The sequence below is a fragment of the Zosterops lateralis genome (genome assembly GCF_965231275.1).
Source record: "Zosterops lateralis genome assembly, chromosome: 14".
Lineage (NCBI taxonomy): Eukaryota > Metazoa > Chordata > Aves > Passeriformes > Zosteropidae > Zosterops > Zosterops lateralis.
This window is the reverse complement of record NC_139774.1, coordinates 3,393,469-3,414,922: the sequence shown is the minus strand read 5'-3', so window position 1 is coordinate 3,414,922 and position 21,454 is coordinate 3,393,469. Positions and strand designations below refer to the sequence as shown.

At 55.7% G+C, this 21,454-nt stretch overlaps 3 protein-coding genes across 3 annotated transcripts; all 3 read right to left on the bottom strand.

Moving 5' to 3' along the window:
• On the bottom strand, positions 1 to 1,782 carry SLC35A4 (solute carrier family 35 member A4; the record flags this gene model as incomplete). Its single annotated transcript, XM_083871972.1, has 1 exon — positions 1 to 1,782. The coding sequence occupies one exon, from the start codon at positions 1,780 to 1,782 to the stop codon at positions 835 to 837; it is 948 nt and encodes a 315-aa protein (XP_083728098.1). The 3' UTR covers positions 1 to 834.
• Positions 1,783 to 1,844: 62 nt separating this feature from the next.
• LOC310915240 (SLC35A4 upstream microprotein) lies at positions 1,845 to 2,994 on the bottom strand. Its single transcript, XM_083871973.1, has 3 exons — positions 2,917 to 2,994; positions 2,715 to 2,813; positions 1,845 to 2,544 (listed from the first exon to the last, which is right to left on the bottom strand). Exons 1-3 carry the CDS (start codon positions 2,929 to 2,931, stop codon positions 2,347 to 2,349), a joined length of 312 nt encoding a protein of 103 aa, XP_083728099.1. The 5' UTR covers positions 2,932 to 2,994; the 3' UTR covers positions 1,845 to 2,346.
• Positions 2,995 to 8,280: 5,286 nt separating this feature from the next.
• Positions 8,281 to 14,390, bottom strand: STING1 (stimulator of interferon response cGAMP interactor 1; the record flags this gene model as incomplete). Its single annotated transcript, XM_083871927.1, has 6 exons — positions 8,281 to 8,732; positions 10,107 to 10,293; positions 12,052 to 12,290; positions 12,449 to 12,557; positions 13,401 to 13,578; positions 14,146 to 14,390. 6 exons carry the CDS (start codon positions 14,388 to 14,390, stop codon positions 8,539 to 8,541), a joined length of 1,152 nt encoding a protein of 383 aa, XP_083728053.1. The 3' UTR covers positions 8,281 to 8,538.
• Between the last annotated feature and the right edge of the window lie 7,064 nt (positions 14,391 to 21,454).

Below are 21,454 nucleotides of genomic sequence, written 5' to 3'. Positions count from 1 at the left end.
CTTTAATACCCTGGGTGGCTTCTGCCTGCCAGAAACTTGGTACAAATTTGGGGAGTGGATGAAAGTTGTCATATGCCCCAGTCCCTGTCTGCTCTGCAGAGACACTGTGCCCAGGAAGGGGAAACAGGGCCTGAAGACTGCAGGGCTCCAGGCAGGGGCTAGGCTGGGAAACCATGGAGGTGGGAGAGCCCAGGGAAGCAGCACCAGGAATGGTAGGGATCAAGGAGCATCCATGGGAGCTGAAACAGCACCAGTGCCATGTTGGGCTGGCAGGAGGTACAGCAAGGCCAATTACTGCCAGAGCATTCTCAGGCCACTGTGGTATGGGGAAGCAGCTTGAGGACTTGGGATACAGAGTCCTAGAATCATTTAGGTGGGAAAAGACCTCCAAGATCATTTAGTGAAACCTGTAACCCACCATCACCTTGTCAACTCAACTATGGCATTAAGTGCCATGTCCAGTCTTTAATACCTCCAGTGATGGTGACTGTACCACCTTCCTGGGCAGCCCCTTCCAATGTTTAATCACCCCTTCCATGAAGAAATCCTAAGGTCTAACCTGACCCTCCCCTGGCACATCTTGAGACTATGAGACATACACAAGGGGTTCAGGACCCCGCCTAAGGCTGGGCATGCCTGATCCCATGGGAGCCCCATGGCACAGAGCCTGGCTGGACTGCAGCAGGGCAGTTTCCCTGTGGCAGCAGGGACAGTACTATCCCCCTCAGCACTCCTCCTTGGGGGATCCTTGGAGCTGTGCAGGCACCCACCAGGAATGATTCCAGCCCTGAGGAAGGGCTGGGGCTGCCCAGACACGTGGGAGGAAGGCAGTCACTACGTAACTCCGTAGTACAGGTGCACAGCCAGGCCAATGCACGCCACAGCCACAAAGAAGAGGAGGGTGAGCTGCAGGTTGAAGAGGGCAACAGAGAGAAGAGCGTTGACCAGGATGGAGCAGGAGATGACGAAGAGCCTGGTGATGTTGCTGCTGTGCTTCATCACCACGGACATGATGAGGCCGTTCAGAGCCTGGCTGAGCACCACCAGCAGCACCCACGGGGAGAAGCCCTGCAGGAACCCGCCCTCCGTGCCGCTCCACACGGAGCCCGCCAGGTTGAGCAGCACCCCAAAGAAGTAGAGGAAGATGTTCTGGAGGCTGAGGGGCAGCGCCTGACTCTTGAGGATGGCTTCAGTGTATACAGCAGAGAGGCCAGAGATGAGGCAGTAGACGCAGAGCAGCAGCAGCCCCACGGGGGAGACGTGCAGGGCCATGCGGGTGCTGTCCCCAGGCCCGCGCAGGCCCCCGCAGCTGTAGGTGACGCCGGCGGCCAGCAGCAGCAGCAGCGCCAGCCAGCGCCGTGGGCCCAGGCGCCGGCGCAGCAGGAGGCTGTACAGCAGTGCCGTGCTGACGATCTTCAGGTTGCTGAGCACCTGGAAGGTGCTGGGGTCCATGAAGAGCTGCATGTGCACCACCAGGTTGTTGTTGGCGGCGTAGAGCAGCGCCGAGAGTGCAAAGGGCGCGGCGTGGCGCCAGGACAGCGCCAGCCCCGGCGGCTCCCCCTGCCCTGGCAGCAGGGACAGCAGGGACAGCAGCAGCTTGGTCAGCTCCACCAGCACCACCACCGACGTGGAGCTGAAGGGGATGGCCCCGTCCACCTTGCAGAGGGTCAGCAGCGGAGCGTGGGAGCCGTAGATGAGCACGGAGAGCAGCAGCATCAGTGCCCACCGCCCCCTCTGGAGCAGCCTGTTGGCAGAGCCAGCAGCGTTCCCAAACATCCCCATCTCCAGCACGAGTGAGCTGCTGTTGGTGTGGAGAGGCCAGACAGACTCTCACCCTGCAACACTGAAGAGACCAAATACCAAGAATTTAATGAGCCTGATTCAAGCAGGATGTTCCCTGCAACACTGGTGATGCAGCAGGAGAGCAGGGTGTTGTCTCTTGTTAGGAGGAGAACTACAAGCCTTCCTGAGAAGCCACACAAAGCACATTGCCAGGGCACACCGTGGGCTGGGTGGCAGGGCACACGGGTTATAGGGCACACAGGTGACTGGGCACAGCAGCCCCTCTGTCCACAGGGGCACAGGGAAAGGTGAGGGGAAAAGGCAGCTGGCAGCCCCTCAGTGCTCTCAAGCGCTGTGGGTTAGTGCAGTGATCACTGCTGCCATCATGCCCAACAAACACCCATCACCAGCCCCCTGACGTGTCGCAGTGATGTGGTGCAAAGCCCTTTTCCAGGGAAAAGAAGGGTGTGGCTGATGTGCCTCCCAGAGCCCTGGGGGTGCTCTGTGCCTGCTACCTAAGGAGCACCGTTCCTGCAGTCCCTGCTGCCTCCGGGCTCCTCCTCGCTAGTCCCGACCTTTTTTCAGTGAATTCACATAGTCCCGAATCGTCTTCTCAACGTTGGGCACGGCGTAGTTCTGGGCGGCGTAAATCCCCGTGCAGGTGCCGGCCACGAAGCCCAGGACGGCGGAGAAGCGGAGCTTGGCCACCAGATATCCCGCCAGGAAACCTTTGAGTAAGGGCGATGCCAGCAGCGACCCGTCCTGAGGGGAGAGCACAGTAAGGCACGGCCGGGCGGGACCGGGGCGGGGGCCACACGGGACGTGCCCCAGGGGTGAGTTGTGGGTTATTTTTCCCCAGGGATTAGTTTTTCCCCCCAGCAGTCCCTCTCAGAGGGGGCGGCCGGCCGGCCCGCCCCGAGCCCGCACATTACCTGCCCCACGCCGGCCTGCACCTCGTCCTCCACCTTGCGCTGCAGGCTCTCCAGCTGCCCCTTCAGGAAGGCGAGGTCCTTCAGCTTAGGCGGCGAGTCCTGCGGGAGACACGGAGGTGATTCCCGTCCTCCCCCGCGGGAGGAACCGGCGCGGCCCCCCCACAGCCCCGGCGGCTCCTCAGCCCCGGCCCTCCTCACTCACCTTATCGTCCGCCATCTTGGCGCCGCCGCCACCGCCCGCTGATTGGCTGGCGGGGAGGCACGTGACACATACCCCTTTAGTCCCGCCCCCAACCCGCCGCTGATTGGTTGTCATGGAGGCAGCGACTCCGCCCGCGCGCCCCTTCCCGCCACGGAGGCGTCACCCGGCGCTGATTGGGTGGAGCGGAGTCACGTGACAGCTCCGTTCCCTCACGACGCCCGGCCGGCGCCATGTTGTGGGGGCGGTGTTTGCTCCTGTGGCGCGGCCCGGCCCCAGCCCGGGAGCGGCCCGCGGGGCTCCGGAACCGTCGGTGCTGCCCCCGCCGGGCTGACAGCGCCCCTGCTGGCCCCTCAGCGCCGGCAGGGCCTCCACCACACAGCCACCATCGCGCCCTTAGGGGCAGGAGGGATGGGAGTCCCAAGCCCCGCAGCTTCCCAGAGCTGTTCCTCCCTGAGGAGTCTGATCCAGTCCCAGGCTTGGCCAGGGGTTTATGTCTAAAGCTGTGCAACTGAGCCTTTATACGACTTTGACCTTCAGGATTAAGGATGGGGACTCAAAAATATTTATATAAATAAAATATTTAAATTAATGATTAATGAATCAATGATATTCAAATTAATTGTATGGATTACGCTAAAAGATCTTACTCAGAATTATTTACTGCCCAGTGTAGGTAGTTCTAGCTACTACAGCAGTGCAATATTTTTGAAGCAATATTGATACTAAATTATACTAAAGGTAGTAAAGAAATTACTGAACAGACATTGATGCTTTTCACCTCAGAGCCTGGGGCCAACCTCTTCCTCAGCCTCGAGGAATCACTCCCATGGGCACTCCTCAGCTCCAGGGAGGAATCTCCACATGCACTCCCAGAAATAACAGAATAAAGAAAGAACAAAAATGACTTTGGAGTTCTTATCCAACCTGAATGATTCTGTGATCATCCAGTCCCATCCAACCCCCAATGCAGCCCTGCCAAGCCATCAAAAAGCTCCCAGCTCCCAAGAGCCTCACCCACACGTGTTTTGAACACTTGCAGGGACAGTGATTCCAGCACGGCCCGGGCAGCTGTCACAGTGCTTGACCACCCTTTCAGTGAAGAAATTCTCCTGAATTTCCAGTCCCTGACACAACCTGGGGCTATTCCACCTTTTGTGTGAGCCCAAATCCCCACAGAGCTGTGCTGGGGCCACGCTCCAGCTGACACAGCCAGTGAAACCCCGACTACAACACTTCCAGCCTGGAAAGGAGGCACTGAAGAACTGCAGGGAAGACTGAGAACTGTGGGGAATGTTCCCTTCATGCGCTTGGCACAATTTAATTAAAGCCTGTGGTGCTGGGGGTTATGTATGTGTTACTCTCGTGGGTGCTACTCCAGCACGGAGGCAGCTCCATGAAGCCTTCTGGGCTGTCGGGCTGCTGCTCTCCAAGTTCATTTAGATCCATTCCCAGTGCATATCACACTGCTCCCACTGAGCCTTGGGAAAAGGAAAGGGACTTGGGAGGCAGTGGCAGGTGCAGCCCAAAGAAGCAGCATTAATATTAATAGCCAGTTTATTAATATTAATAGCCAGTTTAAGTCCAACTGTTGCTGAAGGCTGAGTGCTGAGCTGTTGTTTCCTTGCTTCGCAGGATTCCAAACTTTGTCCAGAGGTAGGTGTGGACTTAGTGAACCTGAAATTTTCCTCAGCCACCTCAAACCAGCCACTTTTCAAGCAGGAGTTTTACTTCAGGAAAGGATAAAATAAAATAAAATAAAATAAAATAAAATAAAATAAAATAAAATAAAATAAAGCTATGTGGGTGAGTGCAAGGGCCTTTCTTGGAACACAATCACAACACTTGAAAAGTACCACTTAGTGCAAGACTGACTTGGAAAATTTGGGTATTGGTAAAAAACAAGTGAGGGCAGCAGAGCCCTGTGATCAGTCACTGCTCCCACCTCCAGAGAGGTGAACCCATTGCCAACCTCACCAGCTGCAGGACAACATGGCAGAGAGTAGGTTTATATTGACACTGGGAAGGAATTGTCCCCTGTGAGGATGCTGAGGCTCTGGCACAGGGTGCTCAGAGGAGCTGTGGCTGTTCCATCTCTGGAAGTGCCCAAGGCCACGTTGGATGGGGCTTGGAGCAGCCTGGGATAGTGGAAGGTGTCCCTACTCCTGGCAGGGAGTGGGAATGAGATGAGCTTTAAGGTCCCTTTCAGCCCAACCCATTCTGGGATTCCTTGAAGATCAGTTTATCCAGCCATGGCAGAAGCTGAGCACCTGCCCTCAGGGGTTCTGGGAGGGAACTCAGCTCTCAGCCCCTGAGGTTACACTCTAAGGCTCTGTGCTGTGTGGAGCAGCACAAATGGGTCGCTGCTGGTGGTTCCTGGGATTTCTGGTGGGAAGACAGCCAGGATGTGAGGGAGGGCTGGGAGAAGCACTGTCCTTGCTGCATCTAAGCTGAGCCCTGGTCCCAGCCCTGGCTGAAGGGAGGATGCTGCCATTCTGTGCCTTGCTCAGCAGGATCCTGGCTGTGAACCTCCCTCCCTGCTGCACCTGAGACCTGCTGGATTGTGGTGGCCCCTGGACCCGCTCAGCTCACCTTGCTGAGGTGTGGTGGCATTGCTGCTCCCCATGGATCAGGATGGGTCTGCCTCCAAGCCAGAGAGTCCCAAGTCTGAGTCAGACCTGCTGTGGGATGCTGTGATTAGCACTAAAACAGAGCTATTTGTGCTGTTGGAGAGCTCAAGGGGAAGCTGGTTATCCTGTGTTTGCCAGCTTAGCAGCAAGCTGCCACTTCTGAGGTTTGATTTTCCTCCCTCTGATCCAGCCCTGCCTCTGCTTCCTGCTGCCAGCAAAGGCTTTCACCTTGGCCCTGGCTGTGCCCTTGAGCAGTGGCGGGAGCTGAGCCTTTGGCTGGCAGCACGGCTGCTGCTGGAACAAGGTTGTGCTGTCAGATTTCCTCTGGGCTTGTGCCTGTCTTTCAACCTGTCCCCTTCTAAAGTGGCCTGAGCTTATCGGCATCTCCAGCCCAGCCTGGCTGCAGTGATGGGTGAGATAAGGAGCTGCCACAGGAGAAAGGAGCAGGGCATCAAGGAGGACATGGAGTTGTGCCCCACAAGGATGGGTTGTAAGGTGCAAGCCCTCAGAGGCTGCAGTGTCTTTGCTGCTCACACAGCTGTGCTGGCTGTTCCCATGTTGCTGAGCTCAGCCCTGATGCATTTCCCTTGCATCTCAGCAGGTGCCCACAGCATTTCCTCTGCGCTGTTGGGAATGCTGCTCAGGTGACCAGAGCCCACATACTGCCCACACCCCAGAGCCAGGCCCCTACTCTTCTCCCTGCACTCAAGGTGTCTCTAACCAGGTCCCTCACCTGCTGTCTCCCCTCTGCAATCAGTCCAGCACCAGGCACATGGCACATCTGTCCTGGGTTGCAGTGTAGGATGTACACAAAGTATTTATTCTATCACCATCTTCATGAACTGTTGAAACCAGGTGGGCTAGTGTTTTCCCAAGCCCCTGCCTCTTCTGCTAATGGCCTTTGGAGTGTTTCCTGCTAATGGCCCATTAACGCCTTTGGGGTGTCTTCTGCTAATGACTTTTGGGGGTGTCTCCTGCTAATGGCCCATGAGTCACAGGTAACTCCCTCCAGGGGTTATCTCTGTTAATGGGCCATCAAGGACCCATTTCACACTTCTCATGCTATTGTGAGGTGCTCTGCCCAGGGGGAGGAGCCAAGCATTCTCACCTGGATATAAGCTGGGATTTGGGACAGTGCAAGTAGCACTTATCCACTGGATTCCCAGAGGACCAGAGCTACCAGACCTTTCTACAGGATCACTGCTTCAGGAAGAGCACCTCACCTGGACTGCTACCACCATCCTGCTCAGGTTGTATTCTGACTCTGTCAGTGATCCTTTGTGTTATTGTATTTATTTTATTTTACTTTTACCTTTTTACCTTTCTTCTTATTAAATTATATCTCTGACTTGGAGCCTCTCATTCATTTTGCTTTCAAACCACAACAACATCCCAGAGGCCTGGGCAGATTCCTGATACCTCTGCAAACCAGCTGTCTCTGCAGTGGCCTTTGCTGTCCCAACCCTCCCTTCACAGCCCTTTCATCTGCCGTTTTTGCCATTTTTGCACAGATGCCGTACCCAGAGATTAGGCTGCAGATTAAGGTTTTACTGTGTCCTGAAATGGGTTCCAATTCCCAGTCCCAGCAGGGCCAACATGCAGCCAAATCTCTCCTGAAAGCTCACTGGGCTGGATCTGGGGAGAAATCTCCTACCATGTTCTCCCATGTGCATGAAAGGTGGAGTCTTACATATATAGCCCAGGTGAGGCACCTGGAATTCTGTGTCCAGTTCTGGGCCCCTCAGAACAAGAAAGACATTGAGGGGCTGGAGCATGTCCAGAGAAGGGAATGGAGCTGGGGAAAGGTCTGGAGCACAAGATGAGGAGCAGCTGAGGGAGCTGAGAGGGGGGCTCAGCCTGGAGAATGGGGGCTCAGGTGGCACCATTTCCCTCTCTACAATTCCTTAACAGCCAGGTGGGGCTCTCTGCTCTCAGACAACAGGGGATAGCACCAGAGGAAAAGGCCTCAAACTGCCCCAAGGGAGGTTCAGTCTGGATATCAGGAAGAATTTATTCACCAAAAGCATTGTCAGGCATTGGGATGGGCTGTGCAGGACAGTCACTGTCCCCTGGAAATATTAAAAAACACAGGATGTGGAACCTGGGGACATGGGTTAGGGATGGCCTTGGCAGTGCTGGGTTAATGGTTGGACTTAATGACCTTAGAGGACTTTTCCAGGGTTCTATGATTTTAAAAGGAGCTGGACAGCCAAGGGCAGGAGCAAGGCTGTTGTCTCAGCTCCAGCCTGCACCTGCCCAGCATCTCCCTGTCCTGGGTGAGGCTGCTGTGCCACCAACACTTTCAGTCAGGCTGGAGCTCCCCTGGACACCCTGCACACACTCCCTGTGCCTGCAGAAGCTGCCTCAGGAGTCTGGCCATGTGGGCTGTGTGTGTTTGTCCCAGCACACACAGGCACACTTGTGGCTGGCATTTCCAAAGCCCCATCCAACACCTCAGCGTATCACAGAATCATGGAATATCCTGGGTAGGAAGGGACCCTCAAGGATCATCCAGTCCACCTCCTGGCCCTGCAAAGACACCCCAGCAATCCCACCCTGTCCCTGAGAGCATCATCCAAGCACTCCTGGAGCTCTGGCAGCCTTAGAGCCATGACCATTCCCTGGGGAGCCTGTTCAGTGCCTGACCACCCTCTGAGGGAAAAACCTTTTCCTATCCCATGTGGGGCAGACTGCACATTGTGCCCAAAATTTAGGATACTGCAACTTGTCCCAGAGAGGAAAGTGCTTTATATGACACAAATGAAAGCAGATTAAAAAACCAATACACCCACAGAAGAACATATGAACTGAACATAACAAAGAAAATGGGAAGCATGTCACAGGGCTGTGGGCTGAGTCAGCTGCTCCAGTAACCGTGGTGCACAGGGCGTTTGGGTGGGAGCTGGGAGTTGCAGCCATGCATAGCACATGCTCCAAGGGGAAGAGGGTTGTGGAAAGGTGACCAGAGCCCCGAGGGGCAGTGAGGGGCTGTGTGTTAGAAGCCATCAGTGCGCAGGGGCTGTGGCAGGTCTGACACACTGATCTGGAGATTGAGCTCTGCCGAGTCCAGGGCTGTGGATGGGGTGTGTGGGTGGCTCCCCTCCAGCACAGAGATCTCCTCGTGATGCTCCTGCTGCAAGTGCCACACGATCTCTCTGGACAAAAAGTGTCTCTCTGCTTCTTCTGGCTCTGGAACAGAAGAAAGACAAAACCTTCCTTCACTGGTTGTCCTGAGGCAGAGCTCTGGGCAGGGAGAAAATCTCTGTGAAATGCCCCAAAATATACAGTTTCCTGCACAGCCAAAATACAGCTTTTACTTCCCACTTTCATCACGGCAGAGGGAAAAAATTCAAACACAAAGTGTGGGGAGGAGTGCAAAATTACAGGCACTGTGTGCTGGATTCCCAGTAGTGCTTGTGATGGGAACTGCCTCACTGGGTGGAAATGCTTCTCCCCATTAGAGAGAGTGCTGAGTTTCCTCTGAAAAAAACATTCATTACAGCAAGATGCTGATTTCATCTTGTGGAGGTGAGGAGATGGGAGATTCAAAGATAATGGTAATGAGGGAAAGCCTCACTCCCTCCCATTCCCTGTCAGCAGGAATGGCACCAAGCCAGCACACACTTATCCCACTGCTGGGGAGGGCTTGACAGCCCCAGCAACTTCTTCCAGGAACATCAACAGTGAGGGGAGCTGCTGCTTCCCCTGGATGCCTACTGTTAGACTTACTCCTTGCAGTAGACAGCTTGTCTCAGGTCTGTCCCCTTGGGGACTTTAGCTGGGACAACCACCTTCCCTGCTCCTCAGACCCACAGCAAGAAGTCCTTAGAATCATGGGATATGGATATCATGGGATACCCTGAGTTGGAAAAGATCCACAAGGATCTGGCTCCTGGCTCTGCACAGACACCCTGTCCCAGAGTGTTGTCCAAATGCTCCTGGAGCTCTGGCAGCCTTGGGGCTGTGACCATTCCCTGGGGAGCCTGGGCAGTGCCCTACCACCCTCTGGGGGAAGAACCTTTTCCTGAGATCCAGACTAAATCCCCCTGGCACAGCTCCAGTCATTCCCTCAGGTCCTCTCCTTAGTCCCAGAGAGCAGAAATCACAGCTGCCCCTCAGGAGGAGCTGCAGCCCCTGGGGAGGTCTGACCTCAGTCTCCTCTGCTCCAGCTGGACAGGCCAAGTGCCCTCAGCTGCTCCTTGTGTGGTATCTCTGGGCCCTTCACCATGCCCATGTCCCTTGTTTGGACACTCCCTGACAGCTTTAGAACTTGCTCATATTGTGGTGCCCAGAACTGCCCCAGGGCTCGAGGTGAGGCTGCCCCAGCCCAGAGCAGAGTGGGACAATCACCTCCCTCACCCAGCCAGTGATGCCATGCTCAGTGACATTCCTGTTTCATGTGGGAATGCAGCCCCTCCCTTCCTCCTATGGCAGTAGGGGCCACCATGGTCCCCTGCCTGGGGACATCAGCTGAGCCCTGGACAGACACTGATCTGAGGTCACTCGGGGCTAGAGGAGCACAGCCACTGTCCTGGGCACCCCAACCCCTTTCCCCTCACTCACCCTCATAGGCAATGAGCCGGTAGGTATCTGCACACTCCTTGGAGCCTTTCAGGATCTCCTCCAAGGTCCTGTAGAAAAGCTTGGCCTGCTCCAGGCGCTCCTCCCGGCTGAAGGCAGCACACTCATCCTGGGACATGGCGTAGAGGGACTGCAGTGGGGCGGCGTATTCCACAGCACAGTGCCAGAGCTGCAGGGATGGAAGGAGAAGACATGGGGACAGGAGGACTGGGCAAAGGGCTGCTGGGAGACCCTGGCACTGGGCAGAGCACTCAGGACCTCTCAGCAGCTCCTTGGCCTGCCTTGTACTGGGAACACTGGGACAGGGATACTGGGTCTGGCCCCAGTGTCCCCCTGCCTCATGCAGGGCAGGGAAGGAGCAGCTGGCCTGGCAGGTCCAGGTGTCCCCTTTGCCAGGCGGGCTCAGAGAGCTGCCTTTGCCCATGGGAGGCAGCCACTGGCTTTGTCAGTGCTCCCAAGAGCAGCCTGTCCTCATGGAATTCGGTCCCCTAGAGAGACATCCCTTCCCTGTGATCACACCTTCTTGGTGGCTTTCTCCTATACAAAGGAAAGTGGAGGGATAGCACCAATCTTTGCTCTCTGTGACCAGTGATAGGACCTAGGGAATAGCTGGAGCTGTGTCAGGGCAGGGTTAGGATATCAGGAAAAAGTTCTTCCCCCAGAGGGTACTGGGGGACACTGACCAGGGTCCCCAGGAAATGGTCACAACCCCAAGGCTACCAGAGCTCCACGAGCATTTGAACACTCTCAGGCACAGGGTGTGATGGATGGGATGTCTGTGCAGGGACAGGGGTTGGACTTGATAATCTTTGTGGGTCCCTTCCAACCCAGCATATTTTGTGATTCCATTATTCTAAGTCTGAGCATCCTAACAGAGAGCTGGAGGGCAGAGCATAAACATTGGAAAGATGGAGGCACAGCTGGAAGGAGGCTGAGCAAAGAAACAAGGAGAAATCTGATAAAGCCATAAACATGGCAAGGAGGAGCAGTGTTACCAGGAAGTCTTACACTGGATAAACTGAAAAGTTTAATGGAGTGAATTAGAAGGAAGAGGGATGTGGTCCCAGGTAAATGCAGAGAAGCAGGAAGTTCCCAGCCTTGGCAGGCAGGTACTGCTGTGCCCTGGGGCCATCAATGGGCCCTGTGTCACTGTGAGGGACTGGGCAGGAAGCTGAGGGGCAAATCTCCCTGGAAGGCCAGGTGCAGGCAGACAGCTGCTGGAGCTCCCGGGGAGCAGAGTGACTCAGCAGGAGGCTGGCAGATGGAACACGGCGTCAGTGCGAGCAGCGCAGGGGAAACCCGCGGCCGACTGTGCTTCCCCCGGCAGGGCCAGGAGGGTCCCTGCAGGCAGGGCTTTAAAAACTGCAGCCCAGAGCTCAGACACTGCCAAAGGGCAAACCAGGGGGGAGCAGAGCTCTGCCAATGTCTCCCTGCACGGCACCAGGGTGTTCCCTCCTCCAAGGGGAAGGGACAGGGGTCAGTCTGCCAGCAGATGTGGGAGGAGATTAATGCAATGTGAGATGGAGAGATTCAGGGCTCACCATCCTAGAGCAGGGGTGACTGGGGGAAAGGAGGGAGTCAAATAATGACTCACACAGATATCTTCAAGCACCTCTTCACAACACAAGGAAACATTCATCCTGTGGGAAGTCATGCTCTGTAGTCCACATCTGCTTTTTTCTGCTCAGTTTCCTAATGTTTTCTGGACTTCCAGTCAGCTCCAGGAGGGGTTAAGCAAACCCACCATCTGAGCCTGGGAGGAAGCAGCCAGCAAGAAGGGGTACAGGAATGGGATCTCTCCATTTCGTGGAAGCCTGGTGGAAGGTGGGAGTATCTAATAGGAGAGGTACAGTCTCCTGTCCTTATGGCCACTTCTGGGACCAGCAAGACTTTTGGGATGATGCTCCCAATGCTGCTTTCAGCATACCTGGTTTTCTTCATCCCTGATTGCGTAGAGGCTGTGTTTGTAGACCCTCTTTTTGGTGCCAGCTCGGGCCAGGGTGGTTTCAGTGAGGTCTGCCACGTACTGGATATTGCTGTCAGCTTTCTCCAGCTCATCATAGACATCACAGTTCAGAGGGACCAAGATGTGGAGTTTCCAGGTCTTCCTGCACGCCACCAAGTTGGGATTGGCTCTGCTGAATTCCTCCATGGACTTTTTCATCCCTGGTGGGAAAGAGCATCAGGCAGAGGTGCCTGGTGTGAGTACAGCTGCATTCTGCCTTGCTCCCCATTTTCCCTGCTAACACTGTAAAAGTGGGAGGATTGTTATTAGGAGCTATTTCTGTCTGTAGGCAGGAGAATGCAGGGAAGCAGCTACATACGTGGCAGGACTATTTTTAGGTACCCAACGTAATAGGACCAGGCAAGCCCATGAGCGACGTTCTGCTTGGACCTCTCGGACATCTCAGACACCTCCACTGCTGAGGGCTTCTGTGGAGGGAAGGACAGACAGACCAGGTGATGACAGCAGCCACCTGGGCCCTTCTGCAACAGTCAGTTCTCCACAGGGAGAACTCCAAAGAGATCTGGAGAGTGAACAGCCCTACCAGCCCCATCCCCAACCAGCCTCTTCCAGTGGGGCAGAGCCCCTGACAGCCCCCACAGCCCCTACAGAGGAGGGGACTGGGGCTGGACTGAGCCAGGCATTTCCCTGGCTGCACCTTCCACTGGGATCATGTGTCCCAGTGCAACTTATGCATCTGCCCTGTGCTTCCAGCATGGGAGAGGAGGGGTGGGATTCCCCCAATCCCTGATGGTGGGATTCCCAATGGCCTCTGCCAGCTCTGTGTGTGCATTTAGGTGGAGATGGGTGTCCTGTCCCACAGGCACCTGACAGAAGCACCTTCTGCAGCCTGTGTGACCCTGCCAGCACTGCTGGGGCATAGCAGAGCCCTCCCAATGCTGCAGAGGCACCTGGGGCTTGGCTCTGCCCCCACACCACACTGATAATTGAGAACACACAGGCTCTGCTTTCCCCTCAAGTGCCAGCTTGACTGACAGATTTAAAATACCCCTGTTTTTCATGGGGGGAGGGGGGGTGTGCTGTGCCATCCCCTGAAGTGGTTGTGCTCATTAGGAGGCAACACTCCTGGCAGCACGGGGCCAGGGAGATCAGCTCTGCAGGGCTGAGCTGAGAGTGTTCCTCCCACCAGGCTGACTCTGGGTGGGCTGGACATGCAGAGGTCATGTAGAGCTGGTTACGTGCCCCCATGGCTGCTCAGGGCTGAAGGGCTCCCTGGGCAGCCAGTCAGGCTGGAGCTGTGGAAATCTTACCTGGAGCCCCAGGGCAAGGATGAGGAGCTGGCACAGACTGGCCAGGATGAGGTGGAGGCCAAGTGGCTGCCCATCACCGAGGAGAGCCACGTAGGCTGAGCCACAGACGAGCAGCATGGCCCCGTGCCAGCGCAGGGGGAAGCAGGTGCTCAGGGCCCTCCAGAAGCTGCCATGGTGCCTGGGTGGGACAGGGAGACAGGGGTCAGGCTGGTGGCCACCCACCCACCCTCAGCAGCCATGGCCAGGGCTGCTCCCATCTCCTGGCCAGCACCACCAACCTTCCAGAGCACTACAGAGCTGTGTGGGACCCTGCCCAGCACACACCAGTGCCCCCAGCCAGGAGAGGGCTTGGGTCCCTTGCAGCACCCATGGGACTCAGAGGGAGCAGATGGAATGTTACCCTGGGCAGCAAAGGGAGACAACAGCCCCCTACTCTCCAGTACTGGGTGGTGGGGAAAGGCTGAGGGCCAAGATCTGTTCTCCAGGGAAAGGGCACACCAGGGAGTTACCAGGAGAGGAGACATCTGTGGACATATGGGGGAGCTGGGCAGGTGGGAGAGGGTGGGGAGAGGGAGCAAGAGGTGAGAGGCACAGGAGTGTGACAGAAGGCACAGCACATCAGTGCCATAGAGGGCAGGTGTGGGCACACAGACCAGGAGCAAACACCACCACAACCCGAGCGTGTGGGCCCTTGACCCCAGGGTGGTCCCAGGCGCGCCGCAGGCAGCCAGCCTCGCCGCCTCACCTGGAGTCCAGGTGAAAGATCTCCTCGGCCAGGTAGCAGGTGCCCTTGAGCAGCGCCCCGATCTGCAGGGAGGCGAAGTGGAAGGTGAGGCTGCGGGCGGTGGGCACGAGGGGCTGCCCGGCCAGGAGCAGCGCCCCGGCACAGAGCGCCAGCAGCAGGTACACGGCGCGCCGCGCCCGCCCGCCGCGGGGCTGCGGGATCAGCGGGGCACTGCGCTGCCTCGGCCGCCACGGCTCCCGGGACATCTGCGGCGGACGGCGGGCTCAGCAGCAGCCTGTCCCCGGCGCCCAGAGCAGCAGCTTGTCCTCAGCACACACGGCAGCACTGTAGGGGCGGATAAGAGCAGATCAGGGGGATGTGTGCGCCCAGCACTCACTGAGCACCGCAAAGCGCGCAACCCTTTGGGGAGGCTCACTGCGCTTAGGGCTGTCCCCTGTGCCCAGATGGGCTCGGCAAGACAGAGCCTGGCTGGTCACCCCGCTCCCAAAGGGCCAGCCCGCCCTGCTCCGCAGCCACAGGCTGTCACTGCTCTGGCCGCACTCACCGGAGCAGTTTCCAGGCGGCAGCCCCGGGTTTCCTGCGCTCTGGTCCCGGGCTCTGCGCTCCCGCCCGGGCAGCTGGGGCTCCTTCCAGAGGCTGCTGCGGACACGCACCCGGAGCCTCTGCGACGGGAGGGCTTCTGGAGCCGCGGGAGGAGCTGAGCAGAAAGTGAAAATGAAAGAAGCTCTGGCAGCTGCGGGCAGCTTGTAGAGTTCCAGAGTTCTCCCACACAGGGCATCCATGTGTGGATTCCTATCTCGGCCCATAGGAAATACAGGCACGGGTGGCTGGGCCAGGTTTCGATATCCGTGAGCTTGCACATCCTGGAAAGCCCCAAATCTACCAGGACGTGGTCTGAGTGGAACTGGAATGAGGAAGGAAACCAGAATTTGTTGAGATTTAATCTGGCAAGAGCAGTAGATTTCAAAGACTGCATTGATTCAGCTCAGCAAGTTGCCAGGGGCAAAACAGACTCAAGTTCCATCAAGCAGAGGGAGACTCACAGCGTCCTGATGCTCCCACCCCACACATTTCCAGGAGATGCCAGGTTGGGAAGCATGCCCATGAGTGCTGGCAACACAGCAGGGGCTTTCCTACAGCCAGGCTCTTGGTAGCCAGTGAGGCCCTCAAGACTTCCAGTTCCTTGTTCCAAGAAGTGGAGAGGTATTTCCATCCTGGAAGAATATGGATTAGGGGACACATACCCAAGCCAACGGAGCAGGTGGGATGCACTCAAGGATGCTGACGGGGATGGATGATGCCCTGGCAAGGTTCCTCTCTGATCTCTTTGGAATGTTGTAGCAATCAGGAGCTTCCTGGTGGGTGGGAGAAGGAAATCTCACACCCAGCTCTGAGGAGGTGAACTGCAGCCTGCTCAATGTCACCCCTGATCCTGGGAAAGTTATGGAGCAAATCATCCCAGCAATCCCTGCCAAACACATGAAGGATGAGACAGGAACAGCCATCAGGGATTTCACATCAGATGTGATGGACCCAACTACCTGGAATGGCAAGAAAACTGGCTGTAGGGATGAGGGGAGAACCTTCACTTCAGCAAAGTCCTCAGCATGGTCACCCATGGCCTCTGTGGAGCCAAACTAGGTAGATACAGGCTGGGAAAGGGCATGACTGTCCAGAACACACTCAGGCTCCCATTGCTTTCTGTCCAAGAATGCCTTGGGTTCCAGGGGCCCCTGGCAGTCCCCACAGACCCACATTGCCAGGGTCTCTGGAGGCTGTCACAGGCTTACAGCACAAGGATCTTGATTCAGACGTGTCCACGGTTCACATTTAATTAAAATCATAGAATTAAAGAATAATTTAGGTTGGAAAAGACCCTTGAGACCATCAAGTCCAACTATTTTCCCAGAACTGCCAAGTCCACCACTAACTCATGTCCTCAAGTGCACACCTCTTTTAAATCCCTCCAGGGATGGAGACTCCATCACTGCCCTGGGAAGCCTGGGCCAGTGCTTGACAGCCCTTTTGGGTCAAGAAATTTCCCCTAATATCCAGCATAAAGCTCCTCTAGATGTGCTGGCTTGAGGCCATTTCTCTTTGTCCTGTCCCTTGTTCCCTGGGAGCAGAGCCCACTCCCCAGCTGGCTGCAGCCTCCTGTCAGGGAGCTGTGGAGAGAGAAGGTCCCCCCTGAGTCTCCTTTTCTTCAGGCTGAGCCCCCCAGGCTCCCTCAGCTGCTCCTCATCAGACCTTCTGTGCAGCTCTGCTGCCCTTCTGTGGACAACTCAAGTGTCCTCAAACCCAGAGAGTGGGAGGAAGGGCCTGGCAGGGAGCTGCTTGTTTCAGTGGTACCTTAGAAACCCCAGCAAACCATCTGCCCAGCATTCCCAGCCCCAGGAGGGCTGTGGATACAGCCAACATGTTGTTTGCTTAATCAACACAAGGGCTGGCTAAAACATCAAGTGAATCACTTCCTCCTCCAGGGAGGAGGGATAAAGCTTGTCCCCTTCCAGCTGGGATTCACTGACCTGCTCTGGTTGGCTCTTCAGTCTGGTGGATGGGCTGCCTGGCTCCTTCTTGCACGTCTCCAAGCAGTTGGTGGCTCTCCAGGCACACAGCCTGGTCTGGTTTTCAGTTCTACCCTCAGCACACCAACACCTGCAGTATTTCTGTCTCACTTCTCTTCAGAGCAGAGCTGTGGTACAAGAGGTGAGTCTGCACTTCAGGAATGAGGTTTCATAGAATTTTGGAACCATAGAATGGTCAGGGTGAAAAGTTAAAGTTCATCTCATTCCCAACACCTGCCATGGGCAGGGACAACTTTCCCTAGACCAGGTTGCTCCAAGCTCATCCAACCTGGCCCTGGACACTTCCAGGGATGGGGCAGCCACAGCTTCTCTGGGCAGCCTGTGCCAGGGTCTCAACACCTTCACAGGGAAGAATTTCTTTCCAATATCCCATCTAACACTGATGTCTGGCAGTGGGAAGTCATTTCCCCTTGTCCATCAGTCTCCTGTTGGAGCCGCTTTAGGCCCTGGCAGGGGCTCTGAGCTCTCCCTGAAGCATTCTCTTCTCCAGGCTGAGCACCCCAGATCTCCCAGCCTGGCTGCAGAGCAGAGGAACTTCAGCCCTCAAAACATCTCTGTGGCCTCCTGTGGACACCTGCAACATCTGAACTTGCCTAGAAACAGAGAGCTGCCCAGTGCCACCCAGTGCCTCTGCACAGCCAAGAAGAAGTGGCAGGATTGAAACTGCCCCCATTGTCCTCCCTGACCTTCCTCTGGCCAACAGTTTGCTTTTCCAGATCATGTCTTGATTGACATTCCCTCTGTTCCTGTTTGCTGTTATTCCCTCAAGCAGAGGGAACAAGAAGTCACACATGATGCTGGAAGATTTTAGATGCATAAAAAAACCCCAGCAGGACACCTCTGTGGACCAGCACCATGGCACAACCAACTGGGCTGTGTGAGGCTGAGTTGGGCACAGAAATCAACTCTGTCTACAGCAGCCTACAGACACTGCAGCCCTTGCTGAGATCAGGAGAACCAAGGAGTCATGGAATATCCTGGGAAGGGACCCACAAGGATCATCCAGTACAGCTCTTGTTCCTGCACAGACACCCCATCAACCCCATCCCACACCTGAGAGTGCTGTCCAAATGCTCCTGGAGCTCTGGCAGCATTGGGGCTGTGACCATTCCCTGGGGATCTTGGTCAGTGCCCCCCAGTACCCTCTGGGGGAAGAACCTTTTCCTGAGAACCAACCTAAGCCTCTGCTAGCACAGCTCCAGCCATTCCCTCAGGTCCTGTCCCTCGTCCCAGGGAGAGAAACCGGAGCTGCCCCTCAGGAGAAGCTGCAGCCCTTGGGGAGGTCTGACCTCAGCCTCCTCTGCTCCAGCTGGACAGGCCAAGTGCTCTCAGCTGCTCCTTGTGTGGTCTCTCTGGGCCCTTCACCATCCTTTCTAACTGCAGATCTTTCACATATTGTGGTGCCCAGACCTGCCCCCAGATAGAGGCTGGATGTCCCCAGCCAAAAGCCAGGCCAGGAACAGGGTGTTTTCCCTGGCATCCCTGGGGTGAGGGGCCACAGCAGTGTGACAGAGCTGGCTCTGCTGCAGGATGGGCACAGCAGCAGCACTTCCTTCCTTTAATTTCCTTTTCATCCATTTCCCTGTGAAAGCAGGTAGAGCTGCTGGCTTCATGCAGAGGGGCAGGCTGCCCAGTGACAGCTTTCACCAGGGATACCTGCAGGGCTGGGGTTCCAGTGCCAGGCTGGTGTCAAAAGTGGCTTTGGTCCCTTGACTAAAAGTGCTGCAGTCGGTGTTTTTAGTGCTGCAGTTGCACCAGCAGTGTCCCTCAGAGGTCCCGTGTGACAGGGCTGCTTTATTGCCACAAAATAGCAAAAATAAAGTGCTCTGCAACACTCTATGTGGCCTTGGGCTGTGTGAACCAGGCCAGAGTCTCAGGTGCAGTGAGGAGCCACCGCGTGCTGCGGGAGATCTGGGGGCAGCAGGAGAGCTCCTAAGCACACATCATCTCTCACTTGCTGAGCCAAGCACTTTCACACACCACAGAATCATGCAATACCCTGAGTTGGAAGGGACCCGCAAAGATATCAAATCCAGTTCCTGGCCCTGTACAGAACAGCCCCAGGAATCCCACTTGGTGCCTGAGAACATTGTCCAAATGCTCCTTGGACACCTTCTTGTCCAAGCATGTTGCTGTGGGACAAAGGAGGTGGTAGTCGAGGGGCCAGGGAGGTGCCCTGGCCTGAGGATTTGGGAATTTCCCCCTTGGCCTCCAGGTTCTGTCTGATCTCAGCTCACAAAGCCCACATGGGGACACGATGCCTTTCCAGGGATGTGCCCAGCTTGGGAGATCTTTTGTCTCACCCTGACCCCAGCCTGGACCTCTCAGCAATGGGGAGTTCAAAGTCCTGCTGTCAGAATGGAGCATTCCTCCATCCCTGGATCATGGGGCTGCTCTGAGTGCTGCACACCCCTCCCCACTGAGGTTCTGCCTTCTTTTGGAGCACCAGAGCTTTCCCAGGAGAAAGAGTTTGAATTTAACAGATGTCAGTGGATCAATCTGTGATTTCTGAGCCTGTCGGCAGCCAGCACCTGCAGTGTCCTGTGGCACTGAGTCCCCACTTACACGTTGGGTGGAAAAACCATTTTTGCTCATTTTGGAGCTGTCACAGGTTGGCATTGGAACATGAGCTTCCAGTCCCTTCCAACCCAAACCATTCCATGCCTAGGGTGGTCCTGGGCAAAGCACCTTTGGGACAGGACCTGCTCTTGGTCCTTCTTTCTGGGAGTTTTCCTTTTTCTTTGAATGTTGACCACCACTGTGTGCCCAATATTGGAGGTTTCTCCTTTTCCAGTTGTCTCCTTCCTTCTTTAGAGTGACTTTTTTGCACCCTCTAACCAAGGCCTCCTAAGTTATCAAAGCATGGAATAACTAGATTGAGCCAGCTTGGCTGGGAAGTTTCTATTCCCTTAAATTCCTGTGCCTTTCCCTAAGCCCTTCAAGGTTTTTTTTTTTTTTTCCCCTTAATACAGCACTGCAGCTTGACCCTGCAGAGCAGAGCTGATCAGAGGGAGACAGAAGTCATATGAGGACAAGGCAGGACTCAGAGAACTCCTCCAGCAATGCTCTGATGTTTGGGAACAGATGTTGGCATGGGATGGTGCTGGCAGGTGCAGATCCCTCAGTACCTCCCTTAGGGGCTCAGCAGAATCCCCAGGATGGGGACAGCCACACCTACAGTGTGGCTGCAGGAGCAGCTCTGGCCCTGGGAGACAGAAGGGAGGAAGCTGCAGGTGGAATCTCCTCAAATGCCATGAGGGGTGTGTGAAAAGCTGTGGCTGCCCCATCCCTGGCAGTGTCCAAGGCCAGGTTGGACAGGGCTTGGAGCACCCTGGGATAGGGGAAGGTGTCCCTGCCCAGGGTAGATCTTTAAGATCACATCCAACCCAAGCCAGTCTGTGACTCTGAGATTCCATGAAATGTCATTCCTGGGTGTCTCAGGTCTTACCTTGTGAAAAACCATTATGAAAATGAATTTCCTGCTTCCATTTCTTATCTCGTGGAGCAGTTTGCATCCTGCTGGCAGCAAATAGCAGATCATCATTATCCCTGGTACCACAACCACAACAAACCCATCTTTCTATCTCTTTCTGGGGACACAATCCCACACTTCTCCTGCAAACACTAGAAAAAGGATACTTTCATCTTGGCTGGTGTGAAGTCCTGAGAGCTGTGACTTGAGGGGACTTGGAAAACTGCCCCAGAAACAGGGAAAAGTTGGTTCCAGACATATTCCCAAGGGGTGGGAAGCCTTTTGTGCCCTGGAATATGGTCCCAGCCATGATGTTTGCCTGACCAGGTCTGAGCAAGGGGCGCTCCTGCCCTCAGGGACCACAGGAGCTGCTCCTAGAGAAAAGGAATCTGTGATGTCACTTCCAGGGATGGGGATCAGGCATCGGTTGGGCTATACACAAGGAAAGCAGAAAATGCTGGAAGAAAAGCAGTTTTACTCCAGCCCAGGATTGGCTTTAAGAGCCAGGACTGCTGGGGATTAGTGTTTGGGCCTTTCCAGTGCTGTGCCCTGGATGAAAGGGGTGCTGCCATTGATCAATGATCTGTGCAGGGCTGTCTGGAATTTGGCAATAGGGGTGCCCAAAATAAACAGGAAAGAAAGAAAGAGCAGAGCAGGAAAGCCACAAAATGAGCCAAAGTAGTTGGGGAAAAACCAACCAAAAAAACCTCACCATTTTTATGAAATTGTGGTTTATTTTCTCCATAACAAATGTGGAGGGAGAAGAAATTAATTCAAAATACACCCTGTGCTACAGCCTACAAAAATGCTTAAGTCTTGCAGAAGCAAGACTAAAGTCTTGCAGTCTGCTAAAGTCCTGCAGCAAAGTCAGCCTGACAAGAGCCCACCGCGGCCCAGAGGCAGCACCAGGGACCCTCAGCCCCACCTGGGCACATGGGCAGCGGGAAGGAGCAGGGAGACAGTGTCTCCAGCGGTGCTTTCAGTGCCATTTAACGTGAATTGTGGCTCCCAGGGCCAGGAGCAGCCGCCACAGGCTCCACCAGGACAAGCCAGTTTCCCCTGCGGCCACTCAAGTGTTCCAAGAGGGCTCTGCCTGAGCCAAGTGCGCTCCCGGCTTGCCCGGGACAGGGCCTCAGGGCCGACCAGCCTTCACCTCGGGGGGTGAGGAGTGCGGCAGCTCCACATGGGGCTGGGGGTGGAGAAATCCCGCCGGGGCCGAGGCTGGCGGGGTCTCCGCCCGCCCCGGCCGGGA

Excerpts from the sequence above, each read along its gene's own strand:
- LOC310915240 (XM_083871973.1), bottom strand. Across the intron at positions 2,545-2,714 it reads TGCAGGCCGGCGTGGGGCAG|GACGGGTCGCTGCTGGCATC; the intron begins GTAATGTGCGGG and ends CTCTCCCCTCAG.